A 25,198-nucleotide genomic window follows, 5' to 3' on the forward strand; every position below is an offset into this window, starting at 1 on the left:
CTCTAGCACACCCCTGGCATCACACTTATTCCCTCTGAGAGAAATGAGATCACAAATATAAATATACGTGTAGATGTACTACATACATTTGTGCATACATATATGTGTGTACATGTGGGTAGAGTGAAATAGTTCTTCAGATAAGGAGATCCTCTAAATATTCTTTGTAAGCACTTGCTAGCCCTCGCTTCCAGTTTTGTGACTGGCTGCTGCTGCTCCCTGGCAATCTGGTTGTGAGCTCTACCCTGGCCGGCCAATTATAAAAGGAGTGCATAACACCTCCTTCCTAGGTACATTGTGAAGTCAAGCAAGGTAATAGCAGAGAAGTCCAAAATGGCGCATCCACTAAAGAGAGAATGTTTTAAAAGTAAGGCAAGCCCATCAATCCTTCCTTCCTTTGGTCTGATGTTCTTTTATAAGACAACTACATGAATTGGCTAAAACAATGGCTTTTTGAAAGTATGGCTCAAGTCTAGCCTAAATCAGCTTCACTTTCTGGATCCCTTCTCCAAAATGGCATCCCTCTGTTATTGATGCAGCTTTATGTTGCTTTTCCTTGGGAACAAATTAGCAGTAGTTGCTAAAAACACAATTTATTTTCAGGAGGGGTGTATTTCAGTAAAGCTGGTGTGGTGCAAATGGGAGTATGGAGCAGTACGGGCTAGCAGGAATGGTGGTTGTAGTCTGCTTTGTATCTTGATGCGACGGGTTCTCTGTGCCTCTGTTTGTTGTGTTTACGTTTTAAATTTTGTTTCCAGTGATACATTTAGGGTGAAAAAGTCGCCAAAACGGTCTCCTCTGTCTGATCCACCTTCACAGGTATATATATTTTTCTTATATTTATAATTTTATTGCTCTCATGGGGAAGATCTGAAATGAGTATTTTTAACCCCTTACTGTCAGTCCTGTGTAAATTTTCCACTTGGTATGGATCAGTTTCAGGGGAGGGTGGGGGTGGGACAGGAAGCAGCATGGAGGAGTTACTGAAAAGATGGGTTTCTCTTCCAGCTCTGACACTGTGACACCACCTCAGCCTCAGTTTCCTCAACTGTAAAACTAAGGGGATAATACCTTCTCTGTGTATTTCACAGAGTTGTCGTGAGGTTCAAATGAAATAATAGATGTGCAAGTGCTTTGTAAAAACTGTGTGATGTGCACGGCCCAGAGAGGGTATCAGGATTGTTATTGTGAGGGACGACAGAGAGCAAGCTTTACTCTGCTCGCTTTGAGTCATTTCGTAATGACAGACTCATGGAGTCTCAGTGATGGAGAAGACCTCGGAGGTCATCTGGTCTTACCCTTCCTGCAGAGTTGTACTGTCTTCCGTGATCCTGACACACGGTCATCGAGCCTTTGCTTGTTACAGACTTCCAGTAGTACGGCCACCCACTCCTTGTCTCAAGGCCAGCTATTTTACTTCTGGATAATTTTCAATATTAGGGAGGTTTTCTTTTAATTGAGCGGAAATTTGCTTCTTTGCCAGTTAGTTGCCATGCCTTACAGATTCTGCCTACGCGATATCTTTCCTTTCCATCCCTTGACCCACAATTCTGCTGCCTTCACTCTCATTTAAGCCCCAATTACCTGCTTCTTTTCTGGACTGTTTTACTACTCTCCTGATTGCTCTCCCTACCTTCCATCTCTCCTTTCTCCAGTATATCCTTCATCACTGCCATTGTAATCTTCATAATCCACAAGTCCACCACTCTTCTATTGAGAAACCTTCTCTGGCTACCTACCTACTGCACACAGGAAATAATACAAACCCTGACTCTGACATTCAAGGCCTTCACTACTCCCCTTTATGGACTCCTAACCATTTTCTAATTTTGCCCTTCCTTCTCTGGCCTCTGTGCATTTTTGTATTATACCTGTACTCTGACCCTCCACATTTCTGACTGTTGAAATCTTTCCCTTCTTTTATCGCCCAGTTCAGATGTGTAGGCTCTTAAGAATTAATCCCTGGGGATGCCTTCAAGATTTCACAGCTAGAAGGGGTCCTTCCATCCCTGTCTCTTTCTTGCCTCTTCCTCTTTGACCTGTCCCCTCCACTTACTTCATTCTAGCTCACAGTACAACAATTTCTATTCATGTCTCATCCCTTTACTTTATTTAGGTCCATTCTAATTATGGAAGATCAGTCTTTCGGGGAATAAGCAGATAGTTTCAGAAAACTTTACTTGGGCCTCTGGAGGAACAGGTGCAGTCTATTTTGTTATATTCTATTCTGACCAGTTAGTCTTTGAAGTACTTGAAAATCTCTCACTTGTGAAGGTCAGACTAGACAAGGGAATGTACTGTGAGTATTTGAATAATAGTGATCTGTGGAAAGAGAAGAAAACTTTTAGACCAGTGGTGTCAAACTTAAGTAGAAACAGATCCTTGCAGGCCCCTCATATTGACTTAGAAGACCACAGATTAACATTATCCATATCATATAGTATTTTTATTTATTTTGTTAAACATTTCCCAGTTACATCTTAATCTGGTTAGGGAAGGACTATATGTCTGACCCCTCTGCTCAAGACTGCTTAGGGGAATCTCTAGGAAGACTTTAGTTGTACAGTTAACCACAGTTTCTTTTGCATCAAAACACATAACAGTGCTTTCATGGGAGAGCAAAGAAGCAATTTCTTAAAGAAATGTGGGGTTGTAGCTCATTTTCTTACACTTTAGATACTCATTATTTGAGTTTCTACCTCCTGACTATCATATTCTCAAGAAACATAAATCCCCTTGGCTCTCTAAGGCATAATGGTATAGAGGAAAGAGCCCTGGATTCAGAGTGGGAGGAGCTGAGTTTGAATCCTACTCATTCTGCTTGCTACTTATAGGACCCTGGGCAGATCACTTGGCCTTTCTCAGCCTCCATTTTCATATCTGTCAAATGAGGGAGCTAGATTAGAAGGTCCCTTTCAGCTCTAAAGCTATTATCCTATGACTTACCATTGTATTTTTGTGTTTGCTTTTAGCAATAACAGAGGAAGTTGATGTCTTACAAGTATATAATTTGTTAAAGCATTATTTGAGGTTTCCTGTGGGTAGTGGAAACAAGCAAATTCTACCTCCACAAAGTTAAGAAAGCCGCTTTCAAAGTTATATAATATCCTTAATAACAGTGAAGAGCTTGGCAATTTCAACTTACGATGACATGGGGTCTATTTACTTTACTGAAATGGTGACCTTTGATCAGGATTTATACTCTGCAAAAAACAGTCAGAAAAATTGAGGAAGGAGAATTTAAGAATTTAAATGTGGCTAATGTATCATGGAAGGATTCAACCCATAGCTCTGGGATGGAAAGGACATTCTTGACTGGGAAACAGAATGAATAAAAAATGGTGATTATTTGCACTTCACAGGATCCCACTCCACTGCCTACGCCAGAAACACCCCCAGTGATCTCTACTGTGGTCCATGCAACAGATGAGGAAAAGCTAGCAGTGACCAATCAGAAATGGACTTGTATGACAGTGGAACTAGATTCGGACAAGCAAGATTACCCTCAGCCCTCTGACTTGTCAACTTTTGTAAATGAGACCAAATTCAATTCTCCTACAGAGGGTAAGCAAATTAATGGCCATTTGAACCCCAACCCCAACCTGGAAAAACTTGCTCCAAAAGAGCAAAAGGCAATGAAGGACCATAAAGAAAATCAGAGGCCAGGTAATTTGGGCCGCCATTTTGCATGTTCTTTCTGAGCCCTGGAGACAAAAGTTGCACTTTGGTATAATGGGTGGCTTTTTTTAAAGCTGTAACCGCTACATTCCACCATGGCCGGTGGAGCCCAGCAACTGATACGAGCTTTGCTTCTCTTTGTATGCATTGCTGGTGATTGTGAAGGGCTCAGCCTAAAAAGAGCTGGCGGTGTTGCTGAGCTTCCTGGCATTTCCAAATGACCCCCATGGCTGCTGAGGTGTGTAAGCCAAGAAGGCTGAGATTACCTGGTCAGACTTCACAATTGAAAACCCACACCAGGCATGAATCTAAACATACTTGATAACAACAGAGGAAATCCTTTGGAAAAGGAAGCCCTTTCCAACTTCCTCTTAAATTCCTAGATTTCAGGTCTCTTTCCTAATTTTGTGGATTATAAGGAAAATTAATTTCAAATGAGCATCAAGTGTACCAAAGGGAATAAAAAGTATATCTACATATCCAGTTGGAGACACAGATTTTCAAAATTTAGGAGAGTTCCATACTGGCATAGCTAACTATGTGTGATTGTATCTTAATTAATTTCTCTGAGACTTAATTTCCTTATCTATAAAACAGGAATAGTAATACATATCTTGAAATGTGGCCTAGTGTATAGAGGGCCAGCCAGGAAGACCTGGGTTTAAGTCTTATGTCTGACACTTACTATCTATATGACCATAGTCAAGCTACTTAAACTCAGTGGCCCAGATAACTCTCTAAGACATAAATGAGTTGCTGATCTGTATCAAGGAAGGGAGCTTCTACATGAAGAGTTCCCTATATTAATGAAATCACAGCTCTGGACCAAATATATATTTATATATATATGTATGTGTGTGTGTGTGTGTGTGTGTGTATACACATACATACATACATACATACATATATATCTTTTTCTAGCACTTAGCAGAGTACCTGGCACATAGTAGGCACTTAATAAAGGCTTCTAGATATGTGTGTCTGGTTGGATATATATGTATATATATATATATATATAGAAGGTGTCATCATTATTCTTTTTAAGGGTATTATTCCTACCCTGATGCCTCACAAAAGTATAAAGGTGACCTTTGATTGGCCAAGGCTAGGTCATTAGAATGAAAGTTTTGCCAAGTCTGACCAAGATGGAGAGCATCTGAATATGGTCCTAGTAATACATAGATTGTGACGTCTGTTTGAAACCTAGCCCAGTTTAGTAGACTGGAGTGATGAAATCTTTGACCATAGTGATCCATTATTGAAAGCTAGACCTGCAACTAGCAATTTTGATACTCTTCCCTGGTTTCATGAATCATATCCTAAAAAATCAATTTTGTAATTCATGATGTGAAAATAATAAAAGAAATAGTAAGACAAATTCATTTAAGCAGGTGGGGGGGGATAAATTATTATACTGACTTTTTAGGCTACTAAGGGAATGTGCGTGTTAAATTTTTCTGCCCCTGAGAATTCAGTTCCCTGAGGCAAAGTCACAGTTCTGCCAGTTTAAAAAGGACTGTCAGAAATCTGTTAAAATATGAACTAATTACTCTTAAAGAAGATTTTCCCAGATCCTTACTAGAGACCTCTTTCACCCCTGGATTTATTAAGGGAGAATGGACCAAGTATTTTATTAAGCACCTACTATGTGCCAGGCACTGTGTTAAGCCCTTTACAAATGTATCATTTGATCATGTTATTAAACTTCTAACACATTACAAGCCCATTGAGTTATATGGTAATCTATTTTTTTCCATGGTGGTTTTAACTTCTCATTATTGTTTATAACACAAGAACTGCCCCAATGGTAACATTTGGTTAGAAAATGATTTCAAAATCCATCTGGAAATTAGTACCAGAAAGGAGAGCATTATTGTTAAGAACCTTACAGTGGTATTGAAACTTGAATTTTTATTCCATTTGAAGGCATTCCTTCCAACTCCTTTGCTAATAATAGAAAGAGTACCAAGATTCTAATTAAATGCTAATGACCATACCATGCTTATGTGCTGAGTGGTGTGATGTTCCAAAAAATCGAGATAATAGTAATTATATCACACAATGCTTCCTCTTGAGATTACTTAAATAACTGGGCTTCCCCTTGGTAGTTTGGTTTTTACTGTGGGAAATCTCTGAATTATACAAAAGAATTTCCTCTGTAAGTCACTTAACACATTTCTCTATACTTATGTGAATGTCTCTGAAAGCTGTCTTTATGGAGCTTGACAAAGAGCAGACTCCCCAGATTTTGCCACCTTGGGCTTTCATTTGGCCTGGTACTTCACATAAGAGTGTGGAATTTCTTTCCCCTCTTCATTTTGGTGGTTGCTTAGCAAAAACTGACTTCCTCATCCTTACTACGTCCAGATTTGGAATACGTCATCAACAGAACACCATCTTCCTCTACAATTGAAGGAGAGAGCTTACTGTCAACTCCATAGATTAATTATCCTTAGCAGATGGAGAGCACTTGGCCACTTAATGGAGTTAGGTGTCAGGGCAGAGAAAAGGTTGTTAATCTCAGGAACAAAGGACACTGTCATATCAGCAGGTACACATGACCATTTTGACATTTTCAGTGGCACCTGTTAAGGAATTTTCTGCTGGTTCATTATTACCTAGGGTTTGCTATTTGTTAAGCGTTCTCATCCCTCAGACAACTTTAAACAAATATAGAAAAGCATTTCAATATCATTTTTATTCTTCTGCAGTTGCAACCAGGTTTTAGCAGATCTGCAAGCTAACCCTGATGTGTGTGTTTTGTGTTTGAGTTTTATCAGCTGGAATCAAACACATACACTTTTTTAAGAGGGGGAAAAGCCTTCTATCAGAAGTTTATAGGATAGTAGATTTAAAGCTGAAGAGGTTGTTAAACCGTGGCTACTGAAACTCATCTTCACCTCCCACCATTTTAATAAATGCACTCCAGCTGTGACCGATGTGACAACCATTCATTTCTAGCATCAGCAGCCACAAAAACAAAATACTCCCAATATGTAAGTGTTTGTGCTGGGCAGTGTAGTTGAAAGTTGTCCATTTATATGATTGTGAAGTACTAATAGTGAATAAATTGGCAGTCTGTTGTAATTTGCTGCCTGATTGGATGAAAATAATTACATCTTTAGGATATATCATAGGACAGGGAAAGGATACTGGATTTACAATCAGAGGACCTTGCTTCACATCCCAGCCCTGCCATTTTCTAGGCCAGGTCACTTTATCTCTATAGGCCTCACTCCTCATCTAGAAAATGAGGGAGTTGATGCCTTCTAGTTTTAAATCTATGATCTGATGATGCCTTGACCATTGTAGGCTACTTTGGGGATGTTACATGTGTTTTCACCAAAATGATGGATAAAACTGGATCTGGAACTCTTTACTGGATCATCCTCTATGCTTACATAAATTTAATTCAAACAACATTCATTAAGTGCTTAGCATGTACAAAACCTCATGCGAGAAGGTGGACACAGAGACACAGATAAGTGAGAGGGGGCAGGGGAGAGGAGAGAAAATGGAGAGAAAAAGGAGAGAAAATAGAGAGAAAGAGATGGAGGAAGAGGGAGAGAGCAGGGAGGAAGAACAACAATAACTGCAAGAATTAGGAAAAGAGGGGCAGCTAGAGCACTGGCCCTGGAGTCAGGAGGACCTGAGTTCAAATCCGGCCTCAGACACATAACACTCACTTAGCTGTGTGACTCTGGGCAAGTCACTTCACCTCAATTGCCTCACCAAAAAAAAAAAAAAAAAGAATTGGGAAAAGCCTTGAACGGGAGGTGACACCTGAGATGAGCCTCAAAGCATACTAATGATTCTAAGAAGTAAAGGTGAATAGGGAATACATCCCAGGAGTGAGGGATAGCTTGTGTAAGTGTATAGAAGCAGAAGATGAAATGGTAAGTTTGTGAAACTTGGAGATATAATCAGGTATATCCCAGCAACACCAGATATATGACCATATACTGGTAATTTAATCATCCGTTTGTATCTGCTTGAAGATTGGTGCTATGATCAGGGATTTCTAGAGTGCATCAATCAATCTGTGTTGAAGTTAAACGTCACAGAAGCTAGTGAAATGAAGAAGGAAAGTGAGAGACCTTCAGGGCCAAGCAAATAAATACCAATGATTTTTTGAGGGAGAATCTTATATGATCATGGAGTCTACTTCCATTTCAATGAGACCCTGTAAATGTGTCTTTTAAATCTTTTTTTTTTTTAATCAAAGATCAGGAATACTTAGAATCCCAAACCTAGAAAGGACTTGGAGATGCCTCCATTTCAGTGTTTCCCAACCCCAAATACACTGTGGAGCATACCACTTTTCCCATATTAGCTCAGAGGGGAACAAGGGGGTAGAAGAAGATTTATTACAGTGGAAATAATACTGGCTTGGGAGTCAGAAGACCTGGGTTCAGCTCTTGGCTCTGCTGCCTACCACCGATGTGACCTTGGGTCATCACTTAATCTCTCTCTTTTTTTTTTTTTCCTTAGGCAATTGGGGTTAAGTGACTTGCCCAGGGTCACACAGCTAGTAAATGTCAAGTGTTTGGTCTGAGGCCGGATTTGAACTCGGGTCCTCCTGACTTCAGGGCCGGTGCTCTATCCACTGCGCCACCTGGCTGCCCCCATCACTTAATCTCTTTAGACTTCACCTCTCTCATCTATAAAATCTATAAAAAGAGAGTGTGGTACACTTGAGTTCTGAATTTGGAGTCTGAGGACTTGGCTTGAAGACTGGCTCTCCCATTTGCTATCTGTGTGACTTTGTACAAGTCACTTCAGCACGCTGAACCTTAGTTTCTGCCTCTGTAAAATGAAAACCCATAAAGTGGGTTAAACCAAACCCGTAGTCTTAGAGTCCTAAAGTAGGGTTAACAAAAATTTTCCAAAATGGTGAAAATTTGCTGTGGATTCTATAGAACGGGAGTAAGGAAACACTGATCTAGTCTCTCCCTCTTCCTTAATGTAAACCATCCAGAAACCAGAATTGATAATTTTTCACTATCCCAAGCCTTTGTCTAATAATCCTAAGAGTCTTTTAATAAAAGAAAGGTAAAGAATCATCATGGAGCTTTCTTCTAAAAGTCCTCTGCTGGGCTCTTTCTTCTCCCCATAGTGCTAAAGATTCCACCATGACTCTGGAGTTGTTACACAGAGGCAGTTTAGTCATGACCTCCAAACTCTATGGAGTCAACTTTTCACTAATCAAAAATCCTGTGAGGAATTAACTGAAGGGACTTGTTTGAAATGACTTCTCACCTCCTTTTCCTTTTCTCATCTTTAAGCATGCATAATTAATATTGAAACATCCATATTTAACAAAGCTGGATTATTCCTGCAATGAGATAAGAGTTTTTGGTGTTTGTAGAAAGTCAGGTTAAGGTTCCTCAGCACCCTGGAATTCATAGTGATTACTCAAATGCTGTCTTGGGGTTGATCAGTGTATGGCATGGTTCCTCTTCCCTTTGATGATTATTGAGGTGCCACTAAGATACAGATATCAAGTCAGTTGAGATATTTCCTCAAGGTCATGGAAAGAGCACTATTAAATAGAAGAGCTGCCTCATCTTTCAACTCATATTCTGGGAGTCTTAACTTGGCTCATCAGTTCAACAAACATTTCCCTACTCAGACTACTGTGTACAAGGCACTTTGGACATGGATGTAATCACTATTCTGAAATTATAAATAGGAGACCTAAGATAGCTAGTTTTCTAAAATGAGTCATAGATACACAAATGTTTTAGATCCATGGGGAAGTCCAATCATAACTAGAATGGATGCTCATATATAAAATTAGGCTTTCTCTCAGCCAACAGCACATTATTATTAATCCAAATGCCCTATGTTTGAACTAACATCTCCTGGGGTGGGGAGGAAACTGATGAAATTGGGCAGTTGTACAGGAGAAATTAACCAGATGAGAGAGATCTGAAACTTGTCTCAGGTCCAGTGGCTAGGAATAAAATTTAGAAGTTGGGTAAAAGAGTAGAACCAGAAGAGAAATCTCTTGGAAAATACTTTTATTTCCTTGTTTTTGGTCACATTTAGTATGCATGTTCTCAGCTGCGGTGAGAGGAGCTGGATTATTGCTTTTGAATAATTAAAGGCATTCATTTCCAGAGTCACACTAACAACACCATGGGGATGGACACAGGCTGATTCATTTATTCTACCCACCACCTTAAAAGAAGTGATTGGACTGGAAGTGCTCATATAACATAGACTTCTGTGCTTTATGTATTGGACAAACCTTGGTATTGGATTATAGCAAATAATGCTCATAATCTTTTTCTTATTGACCAATACCAATTATACATGTGTTTATTATAGAATGGTAGAATAGTAGAGCTAGAAAGGAAGTTAGACACCAGCTAGTTTAATTCTCCATTACTTTTTTCCCTAAGTGACTCACCAAGAAATACAAATCAATAATGATTAAGGCCTACAAGAAGAAGGAAGCTGTTTTTAGGTTCCATTATTTCACAAAAATCATCTTTATTCTCAGGAAGAATTGGATCCTTAAAGCAAAAAGAATTTGACATAGATTCTAACAGCTGCTGACACCTTTTGGTATCCTAATTTATTGACTCTTTACAACAAACAAGAGAAAATCTTGTTTTAACAATCACATTAAGTAATATTTTATTTTAAAAATTATATTCCCAAGAACTAATAAATAGAAATTAAAGGATTTATTGAGAAATTACCCTGAAGTGTTGATGCTGAGGATTTTAGACTGGTTCCATAAACAAAAATGATTCATTTATTAAGACCAAGAAGTTGACATAGGTTGCAATTATACATCTCAGGTAAAAATGTTTGAGGATTCTTCTTTAATGTCTGGTTAATTCTATATTAAAAATTATCTGGGGTGGGGGAGGACAGCGAGGTGGTACAGTGGATAGAGCACTGACCCTGAAGTCAGGTCGACCTGAGTTCAAATTTGGCCTCAGACACATAACACTTACTAGCTGTGTGACTCTGGGCAAGTCACTTAACCCCAATTGCCTCACCAAAAAAAAATAATAATGATACTATCTTGGAAGGTTTGGAAATTGAGTCCACATCCAAAAAAAAAGATGAATGGGACCAACTCTAAAACAATTTAATGAATTGTAAAAATGTTTCAAATGATATTTAAGGTCATAAAGCTGTGTAGTATGGTGGAAAAATTGGCTCAGGAGACCTGGGTTCAAGTCCTGACCCCAGTGCTTACTCTGTGTGTGTGTGTGTGTGTGTGTGTGTGTGTGTGTGTGTGTGTGTATCTCACTTAACCTCTTTGATCTTCCATTCTTTATCTGTAAAGTGAATACCATAATATTTGTACTCCCTATCCTATAAAAACTATTATGAAGAAATTATACTATAAATGTTAAAAATCTACATAAATGTGATATTAGTAATGTTATTGTAGTACCTGCAATACCCATGTAGAGCATCCAGAATAACTATTCTGGTATCATTTAGTAGTTCTATATATATACTCAAACTGATAGCTTACAAGCCCCCACCAACATGTTTTACTTTTTGTCTCATCTGCCAGAAGACACAATTAGTTCAAAGCAAAAACACTTAATAAAGTTGGATATTAAAAAGATTTTGTGATTGAACCTTTCTCTGTTAGCATAGGGCACAGTCTTCCATAAATACATACACCATAAGTGAGGAAAGTGATTATAAATAGAGATTACATGCAAGAGGTCCAGATAAAGAGGAATGCATGTGGAGGAGTCCTTCACTGAAGGAACTCTGATGTCTTCTGGTGATGTTATCACATTGCTCTTGCCAGCTCTGTATCTTACTCAGTGTGGGACCTCTGCTGGGTGTATTCCTTCACTGGACTTTCTGGATCTGCTCCTCACTTGGCTCACTGCTCTATTGAACTACTGTGCCTGCTCTTGTTTGGGTGAATTGCTCCGCTGGGGTCTCTGGGGCTACTCTTCTTTAGGCATGGTATCTCTGCTGGGCCTGCTCCTCACTGGGCATATTGCTGCACTGTACTTTTTTTTTTTATAATATCCAATGGTACATTCATTCCTTTAGGGCCAGGACAGCCATCTCAGCTAGGGTATAGTGGCTAAATCTTCTCCCTGACAAAGTTAAGCTGAAAACCCTTAGTCAAAGCCACCATACCTAGCTAACAAAAGACAAGATTAGTGCCCCCAGCTAAGATTAGGATTTTTCTTATCAATCCTTAATTCTCTAAGGAAAATCAAAGCCTTCTATTACAGATAATTATCTGTCTTAGGGCTCTGGCAATCTTACACATTCCTAAAATCTCTTAGCTTAACTTCAAATAAATTTGAAATTGAACAGAAGGTAGTCTAGAGATACAAGGTCAATGTTCTTCATTCAACTAAGGAATTCCTGTCTTTTCTATTGACACAAATCACCATTTATCATTTGAGGGAGCCTTGAAGAAGTTAGAGAAATCTAGATCTTAAAGTTCCATGCCTACCCTTAAATAGGGGTACATCAGAGAGCACTGAGAAGGGTCAATTGTGCTATTTCTAAGTATATCAAGGAAAGGAAATTCCATAGTTTCAAAAAAGCTGGATGCATATGTGAATCGTCATTGTGTGCTTGCAGTTATAATAAAGGCTCCAGTGCTAAAACTGGGGGGCATGTGGGACCCCTTTAAAAACAGACTTATCCCCACCATGCAGATCATTGTTTATGAGTACAGGCCAACTACAGTGCACACTGGTCTTTTTTTCAATGATCCTTGACATTAGTCTTTGTTATTCTTGCAGAGCTGGATTATAGAAACTCTTATGAAATAGAATATATGGAGAAAATCGGCTCCAACTTACCTGTAAGTTCTTTCACCTTGTAATTGTTTTATCTGTTATTATGCTTCTATGTACTGTTCTATACTGTAAATGTTATGAGAACATAAGAATCAAGAGCAAATGGTAGACTGAGTGTGTTTCGCTTATTACAGCCAGAATAAAAGCATGCTAATGGAAAATCAAGGGTTTGTTGTCTGCATTAATAGCCAACATGAATAAAAGTAATCTAAGAAACAAATAATTAACTATGGCCAGTCTCTTCTACAGAACCACTTCACTTGATTCTGGAGTGATTGACTCCGTGAAATTAAAGTTTGAGCTTTCTGAGAAGAGAAATGTTTTATTTAAAACAAACAGACAAAAAACCCCTCCAATAGAATCCATTCTGCTGTTTCATCCTTGTTTGTAGGTGACAGTGGGTTCTTCAGGGCAGCTAGGTGGCACAGTAGGTAGGACACTGGGCCTGAAGTCAAGAAACCAGCCTGACACATACTAACTGTTTGACCCTAGCAAGTCAGTTAAACTTTGTCTGCCTCAGTTTCCTCATCTTTAAAATGGGGATAATAATAGTACCTACCTCCCTGGGTCACTGTGAGGGTCAAATGAGATAATACTTGTAAAGTGCTTTGAAAACCTTAAAGTGCTACAGAAATATTGGCTATCATTATTATTGACATTAAATAAATGTCTATTGTGTGCAGAGTACTGGTATAGACACTGAAGAAAGTACAGGGTTTAAAGAAAGGAGAATCTCTGTTGTTACAGAACTTTCAGTTTAACAGATATAAGCAATTTAAAATACAAACAATTCTCAGGGATATGAGCCTTAAAAGGGCAGCTGGTGGCACAGTGCATAAAGCCTTGGATTTGGAGTCAGGAGGACCTGAATTCAAATCCAGCCTGACACTTAATAGCTGTGTGACCCTGGACCAGTCATTTAATCTCTGTTTGCCTCAGTTTCCTCATCTGTCAAATGGGGATAATAATAGCCCAGGGTTGTTGTGACAAGCAAATGATATAATAATTGTTAAGCATTTAGCACAGTGCTTGACACATAGTAAGTTCTACATAATTGTTTTGTTGTTATTGAGTCATATCAGTGGTACCTGACTCTCCGTGACCCCATTTGGGGTTTTCTTGGTAAAGATACTGGAATGGTTTGCCATTTCTTTCTTTAGCTCATTTTACAGAAGAGGAAACTGAGGAAAACAGGGTTAAGTGACTTGCCCATCACACAGCTACTAAGTGTCTGAGGCCAGATTTCAACTCAGGAAGAGGAGTCTTTATGATCCCAAGCCCAACGCTCTATCCACTGCACCACCTCACTGCCCATGCCACCTAGCTAACAACATAGTTATTAGCTATTATTATCATTGTTATTATTATTATTATTAAAGATGGTAGACTGAAAGCCCTTTATCACCTTCTGACCTTTAGTTAACTCCCAACTCCTCTGGCTTGCATCAAACTATAATTTCTAAGGGCCTTTGGTACTTTGTCTTCCATCTTACTATTACAAAAACATGTTGTAGATGCAGTTGGCTGGCTCAAGTGCCAGACCACTTCACCCTACAAGTGGTTGTCTGAGCCCAGGGTGCTTGCTCTAGTAAAACTCTTGACCCATGACTTTTGAACCCTGAGAGTACATTACAATAGATATAGTACTCCCCTGTGTTTGACCTTTATGACTTGGGATGGTGGGCCTAGCTTGTGGTTTTGTATGAATTCCTTGGTTTACTTTTGTTTGTGTATGGGCCTACACCCTGTTTTATCATAGCTTGTTTACTTAATGAATCTGTGCCTCTTGGCCCACTATTCTCCTACGTACTCGACTCCTTTAGTGCTTTCTACGGGCCATGGTGTGTGTGTACATTTAGGGATAGAGACATGATGATATTTCTGTAAAATTGGAACCTGCAAGTATCTGTTATCACTACTACCTTTGCTTCCTCTGTCCCCTCTGAAGAGTTAGCCAGCCCTCAACTGGGCTGACCCATAGAGGAGTTGACTCTAAAAAGTCCTACTGTAGTACACTGCGTATGAATCAGTTTTGCAGAGAAATTGACTAGAATCATATAGATATTGGCTGTATTAACCTTTTGACTTAAGATCCAATTATTGTTTGTCATAATCATTTGGTTGCTCGACAAAAGTAGTAAAGACTTTATATTAAAAAGTGATTTGTCTTAGAGAATAATGTGCTCTTGTCTGTTACCAAGTTGCTTTGTCACATTGATTCTATCCAGATTGTGCTCATTTAATAATTAGAATTAATTTCCTTCCTTTTTACAGCATGATGATGGCACCCCGAAGAAACAATCTCTGTATCTTATGTTTGATGCCCCTCAGGAGAGTCCAGTCAAATCTCCTCCAGTTCGTTTATCTGATTCCCCAACTCCATGTTCAGGGTATATTATTCCCATAAAGAGCCTATAATACTAAAATATTTTCTACTTTAATGCATGAATGAAAAAGTATTAAGTGCTTTCTATGTGCCTTGCCTTTTGATAAGCATACTGATAGAAAAGCAAGCCTGATCCTGTTCTCAGGAAGCTTACATTTTACTTGGGAAGAAACCATCTATGGGAGAGTTCAAATGCAAAGTAGATGGCAAGGTTTAAGTAATCTTTAAGAATTATAATTTAAAGCGTGCCAGAGATCAAAAACCTGTTCTATTGTCTTTATATACTTCCTTCTATTTTATTGTTTCCTAATGAGGTGGTAGGGCAGCTAGGTAGCACAATGAATAGAGCACTGGGCCTGGAATTGGGAAGACTCATCTTCCTGAATTGAAATCTGACCTCAGACACTTAATAGCTGTGTGACCCTAGGCAAGTTACTTAACCCTGTTTGCCTTAGTTTCTTCATATATAAAATCAGCTAGAGAAGGAAATGGCAAACCACTCTAGTATCTTTGCTAAGAAAACACCAAATGACGTCACAAAGAATCAGCTATAACTGAAAACTCAACAACCACAAAATGAGGTAGTCCTGTATTATTGACCTCTCAATCCCTATTCCAGCCTAACCTAGATCTGATAAGCAAATTCCAACACTGAGAGTGAGCACGATTTGAACTAAGACTAAATCTCTTAAAAGAAACATATGTGTGACTTTTTTCTCCCTTTTAATTTTGTTTTAGTTATATGGGCCCAAGTTTATGTTCTGATCTAAGTAATGTATATTTCTGGATAGACCCAGGGTCTCAGTTTCAAATTTGGACACTCTCCTGCTCTTCCTTTGTTCTCTCTGGAGGTAGAGATTGGACCCACCAGTGTCTCCCTGCTGCCACCCTCATGGTTTCTTGAACTGTCCTTCCTCCTTTATGTGAGAGTGATCTTTAAGAAAAAGAGCTGGCCAGAATAGATATAGAAGCTGCCTGGTGGCTCCCGTAACCCTTGTTTGATGTTTTAAAAGCACCTTAGAGGTATAGATAGGATCTTCCCCTCCCTTAGTCCCACCATGTACATATGCATGATGCATGGTGCAATTTGTACCAAACTGCAGGGACTACCAGTATCCTTCTACCATCTTATTCAAGAAGAATATGCTTGGAACTTAAGTGTTCTTGGGGGAGGCCTAAGTGATAGATTATTGTCACTCTGATTTTGAAGGGATTTCTAAAGGAAAAGATGAGGGACATTTTTTTTCTCCTCAGGTCGAGTTTTGAAGAAACGGAAGCTCTGGTGAACGCTGGGATGAAAATCCAGCATCCAGTCTCACGAGTCCTGGCTCCGAACCCAGAGACCCACTTACAGGCTTCAGAGAAGTCAAACCAAAAAGAGTCCATGGGCTTAGGAACGACTTCAGATGCTCTCGAAAGAGTAAGTGGGGACCTAATAAGCCCAAAGAACAGCTGAAGATTTAGGCCCAAGATAATCAGACCCCCTAAATGCATAGGCATCCAATGGACTAAAAACAACATCTCAAGCTACACCCCCCAAAAATTAGTAGAGAGTGAGTTCCAAAGCCTACAAACAATATTCTGTCATATCTCTCTAATACATTACCTCTGGAGAGAAGAATGTTCTAGAAGTAAATCTATTTTATTTTAAAATTTTCTTTGCTTTATTTGCCATAATGATGTTTTTGCTTTCTTTTCTGAGTCCTTATGGTGGGATTGTCACCTGGGCTATTCATCTCCTGATCTTTTGCTTTTCCTAGCATCCTTTATGGTGGTAGTTTAGCACATTAACAGGTGTGCTAGAGAAGAAAGACAGTCTTCTTTTGAGGTGAACAGTAGGTTGTACTGGGCCTGGGACCCCATTTGATTCATTTAGGAATTTCTTTAGGACCCACATAAAAAAAGATTCTTTTCTCCTTTCACATACTGACAACTTAGAGCTCAAATATAACTGTGGTGGTAAAATACAGTTTGAAACTTGACACAGAAAAGTCTATTCTCTTCCTACTACCCATAGGCTTTCTTAAGTATCAGAAAAGTTTTTATCTATTGGTTCAAATCCCTGTGTAACACCCATTGTGTGTGTATGTATATAGATACACACACGCATATACATATATACACACACATAAGTATATAAGAGTAAAATATTAAATCTTGAAGGATACTGTTTCCAGTATGTGTGTATATGTATATATACTCTGTTTCCTGTTGTGAGTATATGTATATATATGTATGTATGTATGTCTATACACACACATATACACATACTGGAAACAGAGTATCCTTCAAGATTTAATGTTTTACTTTTATTGCACTGAATAGATTTGTTCATGAAAAGTTGACTTTCCTATTTAATGACCACCTACCCTCTTGAATGAGGCATCTAGGTGGATACAGTGCTGGACCTTGAATCAGGAAGACCTGAAGTCAGAGTTCAAATCTGACTTCAGATACTTACTAGCTGTGTGACCATGGAAAAGTCACTTAATCTCTTCCTGCCTCAATTTCCTCATTGTAAAGTGGGGATAACAGTAGCACTACCTCCTAGGATTGTTGTGAAAATAAAATGAGATACGATTTGTAAAGCACTTTACAGACCTTGAAGCCCTATATAAATACCGGCTATTATTTTTATTATTATTTGAAAACATATATTCTTGTCTTTAAATACGTCTACCTTTCTAGCTAAATCTCACTTACTTTGGTGATAATGCTTATATGTTTATTACTTGTGGTTTGAAATGCCAACAAATGGATCACTTCCTTTCCCGTCTCCAGCTCTAAACTGCCTCCATCCAGTTTGTAGCCAGTAATCAAAGAGCATATTGGTTTTTGTTTTTATTTTACTAATGGGCTATCAGAGGGAGGGTGTTGGCTGTCAAAGCAGTTCAAATAGCAGCTATTTCTCCCCACTGCCAAATTAATCTCAAAACACCTATTGCTCTTAAAGAATTGACGTTAAATTTGGTAATTTCTTTAGCATGAAACCAAAAATGTCAGGCCAGTAGATGATGCTCACCTAGACTTGATGTTCCTCTTTCTCTCCTCTATTTTGTGTTCTGTATCCTCCTTACCATGTAGACAGCTCCTGAAGATTCCTATGTCTCTGCTGAAGCTCTTCTTAATAGGATATCTCATCAAACCTCAATATGTGATGCGCTTGAATATCTAGAGCCTGATTTAGCAGAAAAGAACCCCCCAGTATTTGCTCAGAAACTTCAGGTTTGTAGTCCGGGTGTAATCTGTCAGTGTTCCTTTCTAAAGTTTATCACACCTCAGTAGAGAACGAAATCCCTTTTATATAAACCAAACCAAGCTATGATTTAAATGGGAGTGAAAGGGGGGGCCAAGAGGAGGTGGGGATGGCCAAAAGTCTTCCGAATAAAAATCTTTTCTTCATAGTCAGCTATGTAATTTTTTCCCTAAAGATGTCAAAATGATATGAGTGTTGTGATTATATTCTTAACAAGATGATTCCTTCAAAATCTGGAAATGGGGCTTAAGGCTTCATTTTTCAGAGGTCGTTCAATATCTCTAGGCATTTCTAGTCATTTATTCACTGAACAGACTGTATTAAATCACCTTTGAGTGAGCTATTTATATACACAAGAATTTCTCTGACTCCCACTGACTCCCAGTAACATCTGGACATGGTGCAACATCTGGAACCAAAATAATTATCTAGCATCTAATTTGAAGTTGGCAATTTGAATTGCTCTCCTCTATGTGAGAGGACTCTCTTAATGAGCACATCTCAAGAGATTATGAGAACAGTGTGAGAGATACGGCTTTATTAATTGAAATTTTTGGAAAACTTTATATCACAAATGTACTTTAGGGCATGTAGGAAAAGGAACAAAAACAACCTAAAACTTCACAAAAGTAGAAAATTTGAAAAAAAGCATCTTATCTTCATCAGTATAATGCTTATGTTTCCTGACAGTTATTTATTTGAAAGCCTTCTGCATTATTCTTAGTTTTTAAAAATTTAGTCTTCTGCTGTCCTGGGCTGCTGAGGTGTTTCTCTTGAAAAGAACACTGACTCTGTGTGTTATATCCGAGTTATCATCACAACACGTCTAAGTGTGGCATCCGTTCTCTGGATGTGAACAACATTTACATCCTGTCTTAATGCATTTTTCTTCCCACGGTTTACTCATAACGCCACCATCTAACAGGAGGAGTTAGAGTTTGCGATCATGAGGATAGAAGCACTGAAGCTAGCCAGACAGATTGCCCTGGCTTCTTTCAGTTCCTTGGATACCAAGGTACCTGCTGTCTGCCTGGAATGTGATGCTACCTGGGTGTGTCATATGTGCCGGTAACGAAACAGGAGGCTGCTTTCCTAACCATGATGCCCAAGTGTGGTGCTGGGAACCTGCAAAACAGCATGTCCGTGCAAGAGGAGGGAGCTACTCCTCAAATATGACCATGAGAGATTGGTCCTGGGAAGTGGCCTAAAAACCACAGCCCCTGTAGATTAAGCTCAAGAGCTAAATTCCATTGCAGTTTGCATAGCTCTTTGGCATTAGCCAGATTCCTCTAATATGTTGTGAGAGTGCTATTCAGCAGTTACATGCCAACATTAATTTAGTGGTGATGAAAAGCCATTTTAAGTCCTGATGTTTTAGATTTTGCTCTTGACCAACTGTATGTGTGTGCGTGTGTGCACTTGGTGCATAATAGATGCTTAATACATATTTATTGCTCGATAGTATTGTATAGCCATCGGTTGTTGAGAAAGAAGGCTAATTATTTGGATTTTAAAGTTTTGAAGCTCAAAGTTTGGTTCTCTCAGGCCCCAGACAATTGAAATCTGAGACTAAAGAGACAGAAGTTTCTAGTCTCAGCCCTTTGTGACCATGGGCAAATCATATCACCTCTCTCGATTTCCTCATCTCTAAAAGGATGAAGTTGAATTTGGTGATCTCTGTTGTCCCTCTCAGTTCTAAAATTCTATATGGTTTAGTGATTGTAATAATGGAGATTTGATCACTAAAAGAGACTCAGTCTTTCGAGGGTAGTAATCTTTGTTATTTTTGTCACTGACTTCATAATTACAATGATCATGATGACAATGATGATGACAAAGTCATCAAAAATTATCATACATCTATACTTCATTATTTTATTCCATCTTTACAGTAAATTAGAGTAGATATTATCACTACCATTTTATAGATAGGGAAACCAAGACATGGAAACATTTGGTGACTTGCCCAGGAATAAACAGTGGATCAGTGGTACAGCCAAGTCCAGACCCTAAATCTCCTGACTCCTAACAGTGCTCTTTCCATCCTAGTTCAAACCATTCTGTTCCTGATGATGCAATTCTTAATTTTACCCACTTTTTCGTGACATGCCAGCAATAGGTAACCATGTGTTACTTGATTATAATGTCAGTGTTCAAACATTGTCCATGGGCAAGTGGAATGTGTTGTCCTCATGAAGAATCATCTTGGAGAACACTTCCAATTTAATGAGAATGTTTATGACTTCTAGTGTTCAGACTGGACAGAATCGGACCCAGGAAAAAAATTAAAGTGATAATTACTGGCTATATGACTATATGTTTTCTTGTTCCTTTTACCAACAAAACAAAAAAAATCACTGGTTTGACCTCAACTTCTTCCTACTTGGCTTAATTTCTTTTGGAATAGGAGACTCTAAAATTGAGGAAAGCAGTGAGAAACTGCTTCAGACAGGTGTCTTTTTTTTTTTTTTTTGCCATGATAGAATGAATTGGCTCTGAAAAGAGTTATTTCACCTAAGTGAATTTATATGACTATTTCCCTAAATAGTGTTGATTCCTAATTGTAATCAATATTGAAGGGGCTAGATATCTCTGACCTTTTTGGAACTATAGATCATGTTCAAGTCATGATTTAATCTGCTGTTGTTAGGTGGAAATTGCCGGGAATTTGAACTTCTTTTGAATTTATTTAAAAAAAATAATAAGGTTAAAGAATAAAATTAGAACCACTCAATAGACTGTAACACAGTGAGCTATTTCTCCATTACTACAAAGAAATAGGTCTTAAGAAGTATCTTACAGACTCAAAAGAGAGTACAAGTAGTATTATTCTGGGCCCTAAAAAGCTTTAACTTTTTGCAACAATCCATGCTTTTAAAGACAAATTGTCCTTTATTTCCTAAGCTGGAGTAGCCCAAGAGTAACTCAATTTATATAAACTCAAGATTCCTTTGAGTCTTTAGCTCATATGCAAGTAGATCTGTGATCTCCTCTATGTAGCATATGTGTACAGAATTCTTATTTATGTATTGGAAAGTGCTGATGCATTGAGAAAGAAAACAGCAGCTGCTTATACTATTTGCTCTTTTTCTTACAAACATATTTTAGCTGCAGGTTGACATAACTTAGATTCTGCCAGTTCAGTCTTTAACATTTAAATGGGATCACTTGCAGCTAAAATGTCATGTGTATGTAAGTCATCGTAAAATATGATATGGTGTGAATTGCTCATGGTTTCGTAGAGTAGCTCCAATTTGTATTCCACATTAGACTGCACAGATTAAGCTATAGGAGCATAGTTGGTCTTTCAAGAAATGTCTTTCATTAAAGAGGAAGCATCCTATTAGGAGACATCAATAGGAGTTAGAATGCCTGGTTGGAATTTTATCCTTATCTCTATGAACATCTGCTTTGATTGAATTCAGTTTAAAAAAAGAAGCTAGACTTCCTTAATTTTCCCCCTTGTGACCATATTTGACATTGAACTTTTCACTTTTCAGCCTGCTCTTTTGCTTCCTATACAGACAGAACCTTAATGTATTTTCTGCACAAGTTTGCATGAGATACTAGCAGTGGGGGAGACAAATTTCAAATAAGCATTTAACTCATCCTGATTAAAAGCAACTGGCTTTTCTGGAACAGGACAGCTCAATTAAAAAGATCTAATTATGCATATCGCCAGGTAATTGTACGAATAGATTGTTTCTGGAATAGACAAGATAAGAAACATATTATTAGGAGAAATATTTTGTTTTCCATGATGGACGCTTATTCCTCTAAGATTCTTCTCTTGATGACAGAAATGTGCACATTTCAAATCATGAAAAGGGCTAGATACCAGCCCTTAGATCAACACTTTGATATTCCAAAAGTGCCTCTAAAGTACGATTATGAATCAAACCTAAAAATAATTTGGGATGGGATGGGTGGTAGGGAGAACAACTACTTTTGGTCCTCTTATTGTCTAATTTTAGAACAGCTTAATGAAAAAGTAAACTAAGTATCAAAATAGGTATTGTCAGACCTAGGACAGATAGACAAGGTGGGGATGATGTTTGGGAGAGCCATCTGGAACCATGATACCAGTTAGGCAGGCAGTCAAGTCAAGCCCACAAGTATTTATTAAGCACCTACTGTATTAGGCGCTGTGTTAAACTGGTAAGGAGAGGTAGAGGGACAGTCATTAGGAACAATCGACAGGAAGACCTTGACTTTGAGACAGGACTTCCACCATGGTGAATCATGAGGGACAGGAGAGTGTCATTCATAGGAATCAGGATTCAGTGAAGACAGGCAAAAGACAAATAAGAGTCAAAAGAGCTAGCAACCATAAGAATGTGCAGCAGGTGGGAAGCCTTATATCACCTTTCTGCTGGCATTGGAGCCAATGACTGGCCTTTCACTTCAGATACAACAGCAGCTCCTTCCCCTGGTCAGTACTAGTGTAAGTACTGATATAATGCAGTGATTTCCCACACCTGGCAGTTCTAGACAACTTTGATCAAACTCCATCATTTCTTTCCAGACTCACTAGGGTTTGCTAATCCCCATACATTGTGGATATTCCACTAAGTTGGGCAAGCATTTTACATTTTTAATCATTTGATTCCTGTATTGGAAAACCTCCCCACTAAAAACTGAAAATGTTGAAGATATTCCAAAGAAATATTACCTGGAAACTCCATCTTCAAATCAACCTGTGTTATGTGGATGCTTCAGCAACTACTCATTATATATTTGTGTGAAACTATGTTAAAAATGAAAAATTCAGTTTACTGCTTAAATTTATTATCTACCTGATACCAAAGAACAAATTTACTGGATCTTTGGTCAAGTCCATGAAAATAATTTTATATATATTTTAATGTACATAAAACATTCCAACGAGAACCTACTACTCTGTTTTCTATTCTCATTTTCCTGACAATTTTTTTTTTAATGAAGCAGAGAAAGAGAGGCAGCATGGCCTCATTGCTAGAGGGCCAGTCCTGGGTTTCAGGAGCACCTGGACTATAAAATAATGGGATTTGACTGGATCATCTCTAAATCCCTTCCATCTCTAATTCTGCAATTCTATGATTCTCTGACACATGTGAGCTGTGTGAGCCTGGGCAAGTCACTACATTTCTTGGTGTCGGACAACTTTCTAGGATAGCTAAGTTGCCTATTTCCATAGATGGAGATAAATTCCATCCTAAGATTTTCATATACTGATGAAATCTCAGTTTCTGCCCCCACAAAGAAAAAGAGCATGTCGAAGGAAATGAAACTATTTGCTTTCAGTGAAAGGCCTTTTGAACCTGTTGGATAAGCCTATCTAGAAAACTTCATCAGTTTGTCACAACCAGTAACAAACCTATCAAATCTATGCTTTATAATAATGAAGTTTCCATTACATAATTTTTTAATGAAAATAATTCAGCCACTGCTAAGCCTCCCAGGTACAATTAGAAAATATTTATTTTGTCAAACAATAGGACATCAGGAGATATGTTCATTTGGGTAGTTGAATAGGTGTGTAGACATCATCAGTGTCAATTGATTGTGGCCAGGTTGGCAATCGCAATGTATGTGTGATTCATAAACTTTTTGTTGTTCAAAGGCAGGCTTGTTCATCGAAGTATCGTGCTTCATTATCCTGATTTGTAGGCCTGTTGGCTTTTTTTTGTTTCTCTGAAAGGGCAATTTCAGGATTGTTTGAGTGAGCAAAAGCCTAATCTAAATCTGATCTTAAAACACTGTAAATGAGAGGCAAAGCTGTTAACTTCAGTGAAAGAGAATTCCTTGGGGTCAGGGAAACCGGAGCGCACCAACTGCATTTCATTAACAAACAGATGCACATTCACTCATTCAAATTGGTTGTGAGACCATTTCTCCTTTTACAGAAAACACCAGGTGGCTGCTGTGAAAGGTGATAGTGAATCACTGTATCCGGCAGGCTTAGTTTTCATTTGTTTAGAAAGTTCATCAGTGTCTGGCTGCCATTGGGTTCAGAATAATACTAGAAAGATATCTTAAATTCAATTAATTTGAGATTATGCTTCAGGGAGCTTGATTTATTTTTGGTCAAGATCAACTCATTTAATAATTGTAATTGTATTGCCATTGGCAGGTTTCTTTGTTTCACTGGGTCTCAGTTTTCACAACCATAAAAGAAGGGGGTTAGACTAGGTGAGCTCTAAGGTCCTTTCCAACTCAAGCATTCTAATATTCTACCATATTAATCTTCTTCTTGTTTAACACGATCAATTAGCATATGTGGACAAAGAATTTTTTGTTACTAAAAGGGGAAGTAGCATTATATAGTGGAAAGAGCACTGGCTTTGGAGTCAGAAGACCTGGGTCCAAATCCTACCACTGTTCTTTATTATTACCTGGTGTGATCTTGGGCAACTTGCTTTACCTCCCTGTGCCTCAGTTTCCTCATCTATAAAATGAGAGAGTTGGACGGGGTGATCTCTGAGATCCCCACCGTCTCTAGATCTGTGAGCCTGATAAGCCTTATGCAGAGGGGTTTGTTTTGTTTTGGTTTTTTTTGGCTTAGAAATTTGTGTAATTCATTCACATATTTATCTTCAATCTGTGTCTTATTATCTGCTGTTTTCTGGCAGATAAGTTCCTTTATACTCAATAAATTGAAAAACATTTTAAGGAAAGTGGAGTTTACCTCTACATGTATTACATTTGAGCACTTGTAATTTCCCCCCAGCAGCTTAGTGATGCTCTCCTCAGTGATACAGCAGTGAGTTCTTAGTATGCCTTAATATTTTGCAAACTAGTGCATCTTTAGGGATTATATTTGTGTGCTGCTTAGAATGTCAAATTCACCTCTGTAATTTCAAGGATTGAGGTCTAGGGGTACCATCATCTGAATAAAGAAGCAGTTGTTTTAGGTCACATCTCCATGTTAAGTGGCAGTCTTTTCATAGCTGAGCATTCCTGGCCAAATCAAAAGAGTAAAACCAAACCAATAGAAGCCCATCTCTAACCCAAATTCGAGCACTTTATTTTCCTTGCATGAGTATTACTAACTAGACATAACAAGTTGCTTCAATACCTCCAGTC

The 25,198-nt window shown here is 38.4% G+C and overlaps 1 protein-coding gene across 5 annotated transcripts in view; it reads left to right on the plus strand.

Annotated features, from left to right (window-relative positions):
- Window positions 1–25,198, plus strand: part of TACC2 (transforming acidic coiled-coil containing protein 2) — a 308,717-nt gene that overhangs the window by 259,548 nt on the left and 23,971 nt on the right. For 4 of the 5 annotated variants that reach the window (XM_027839765.1, XM_027839762.1, XM_027839766.1 and 1 more), the window contains 5 exons: window positions 759–819; window positions 3,363–3,564; window positions 12,435–12,496; window positions 14,766–14,881; window positions 16,132–16,297. In XM_027839765.1, the coding sequence (XP_027695566.1) occupies window positions 759–819; window positions 3,363–3,564; window positions 12,435–12,496; window positions 14,766–14,881; window positions 16,132–16,297 (607 nt within the window). Of the gene's footprint in view, window positions 1–758; window positions 820–3,362; window positions 3,565–12,434; window positions 12,497–14,765; window positions 14,882–16,131; window positions 16,298–17,961; window positions 18,103–19,058; window positions 19,149–25,198 lie in introns of all 5 variants that reach the window. The other variant, XM_027839767.1, reaches the window with a different exon arrangement.

This window comes from Vombatus ursinus, unplaced genomic scaffold (genome assembly GCF_900497805.2).
Source record: "Vombatus ursinus unplaced genomic scaffold, bare-nosed wombat genome assembly UNPS02014833.1, whole genome shotgun sequence".
In the NCBI taxonomy this organism is placed as follows: domain Eukaryota; kingdom Metazoa; phylum Chordata; class Mammalia; order Diprotodontia; family Vombatidae; genus Vombatus; species Vombatus ursinus.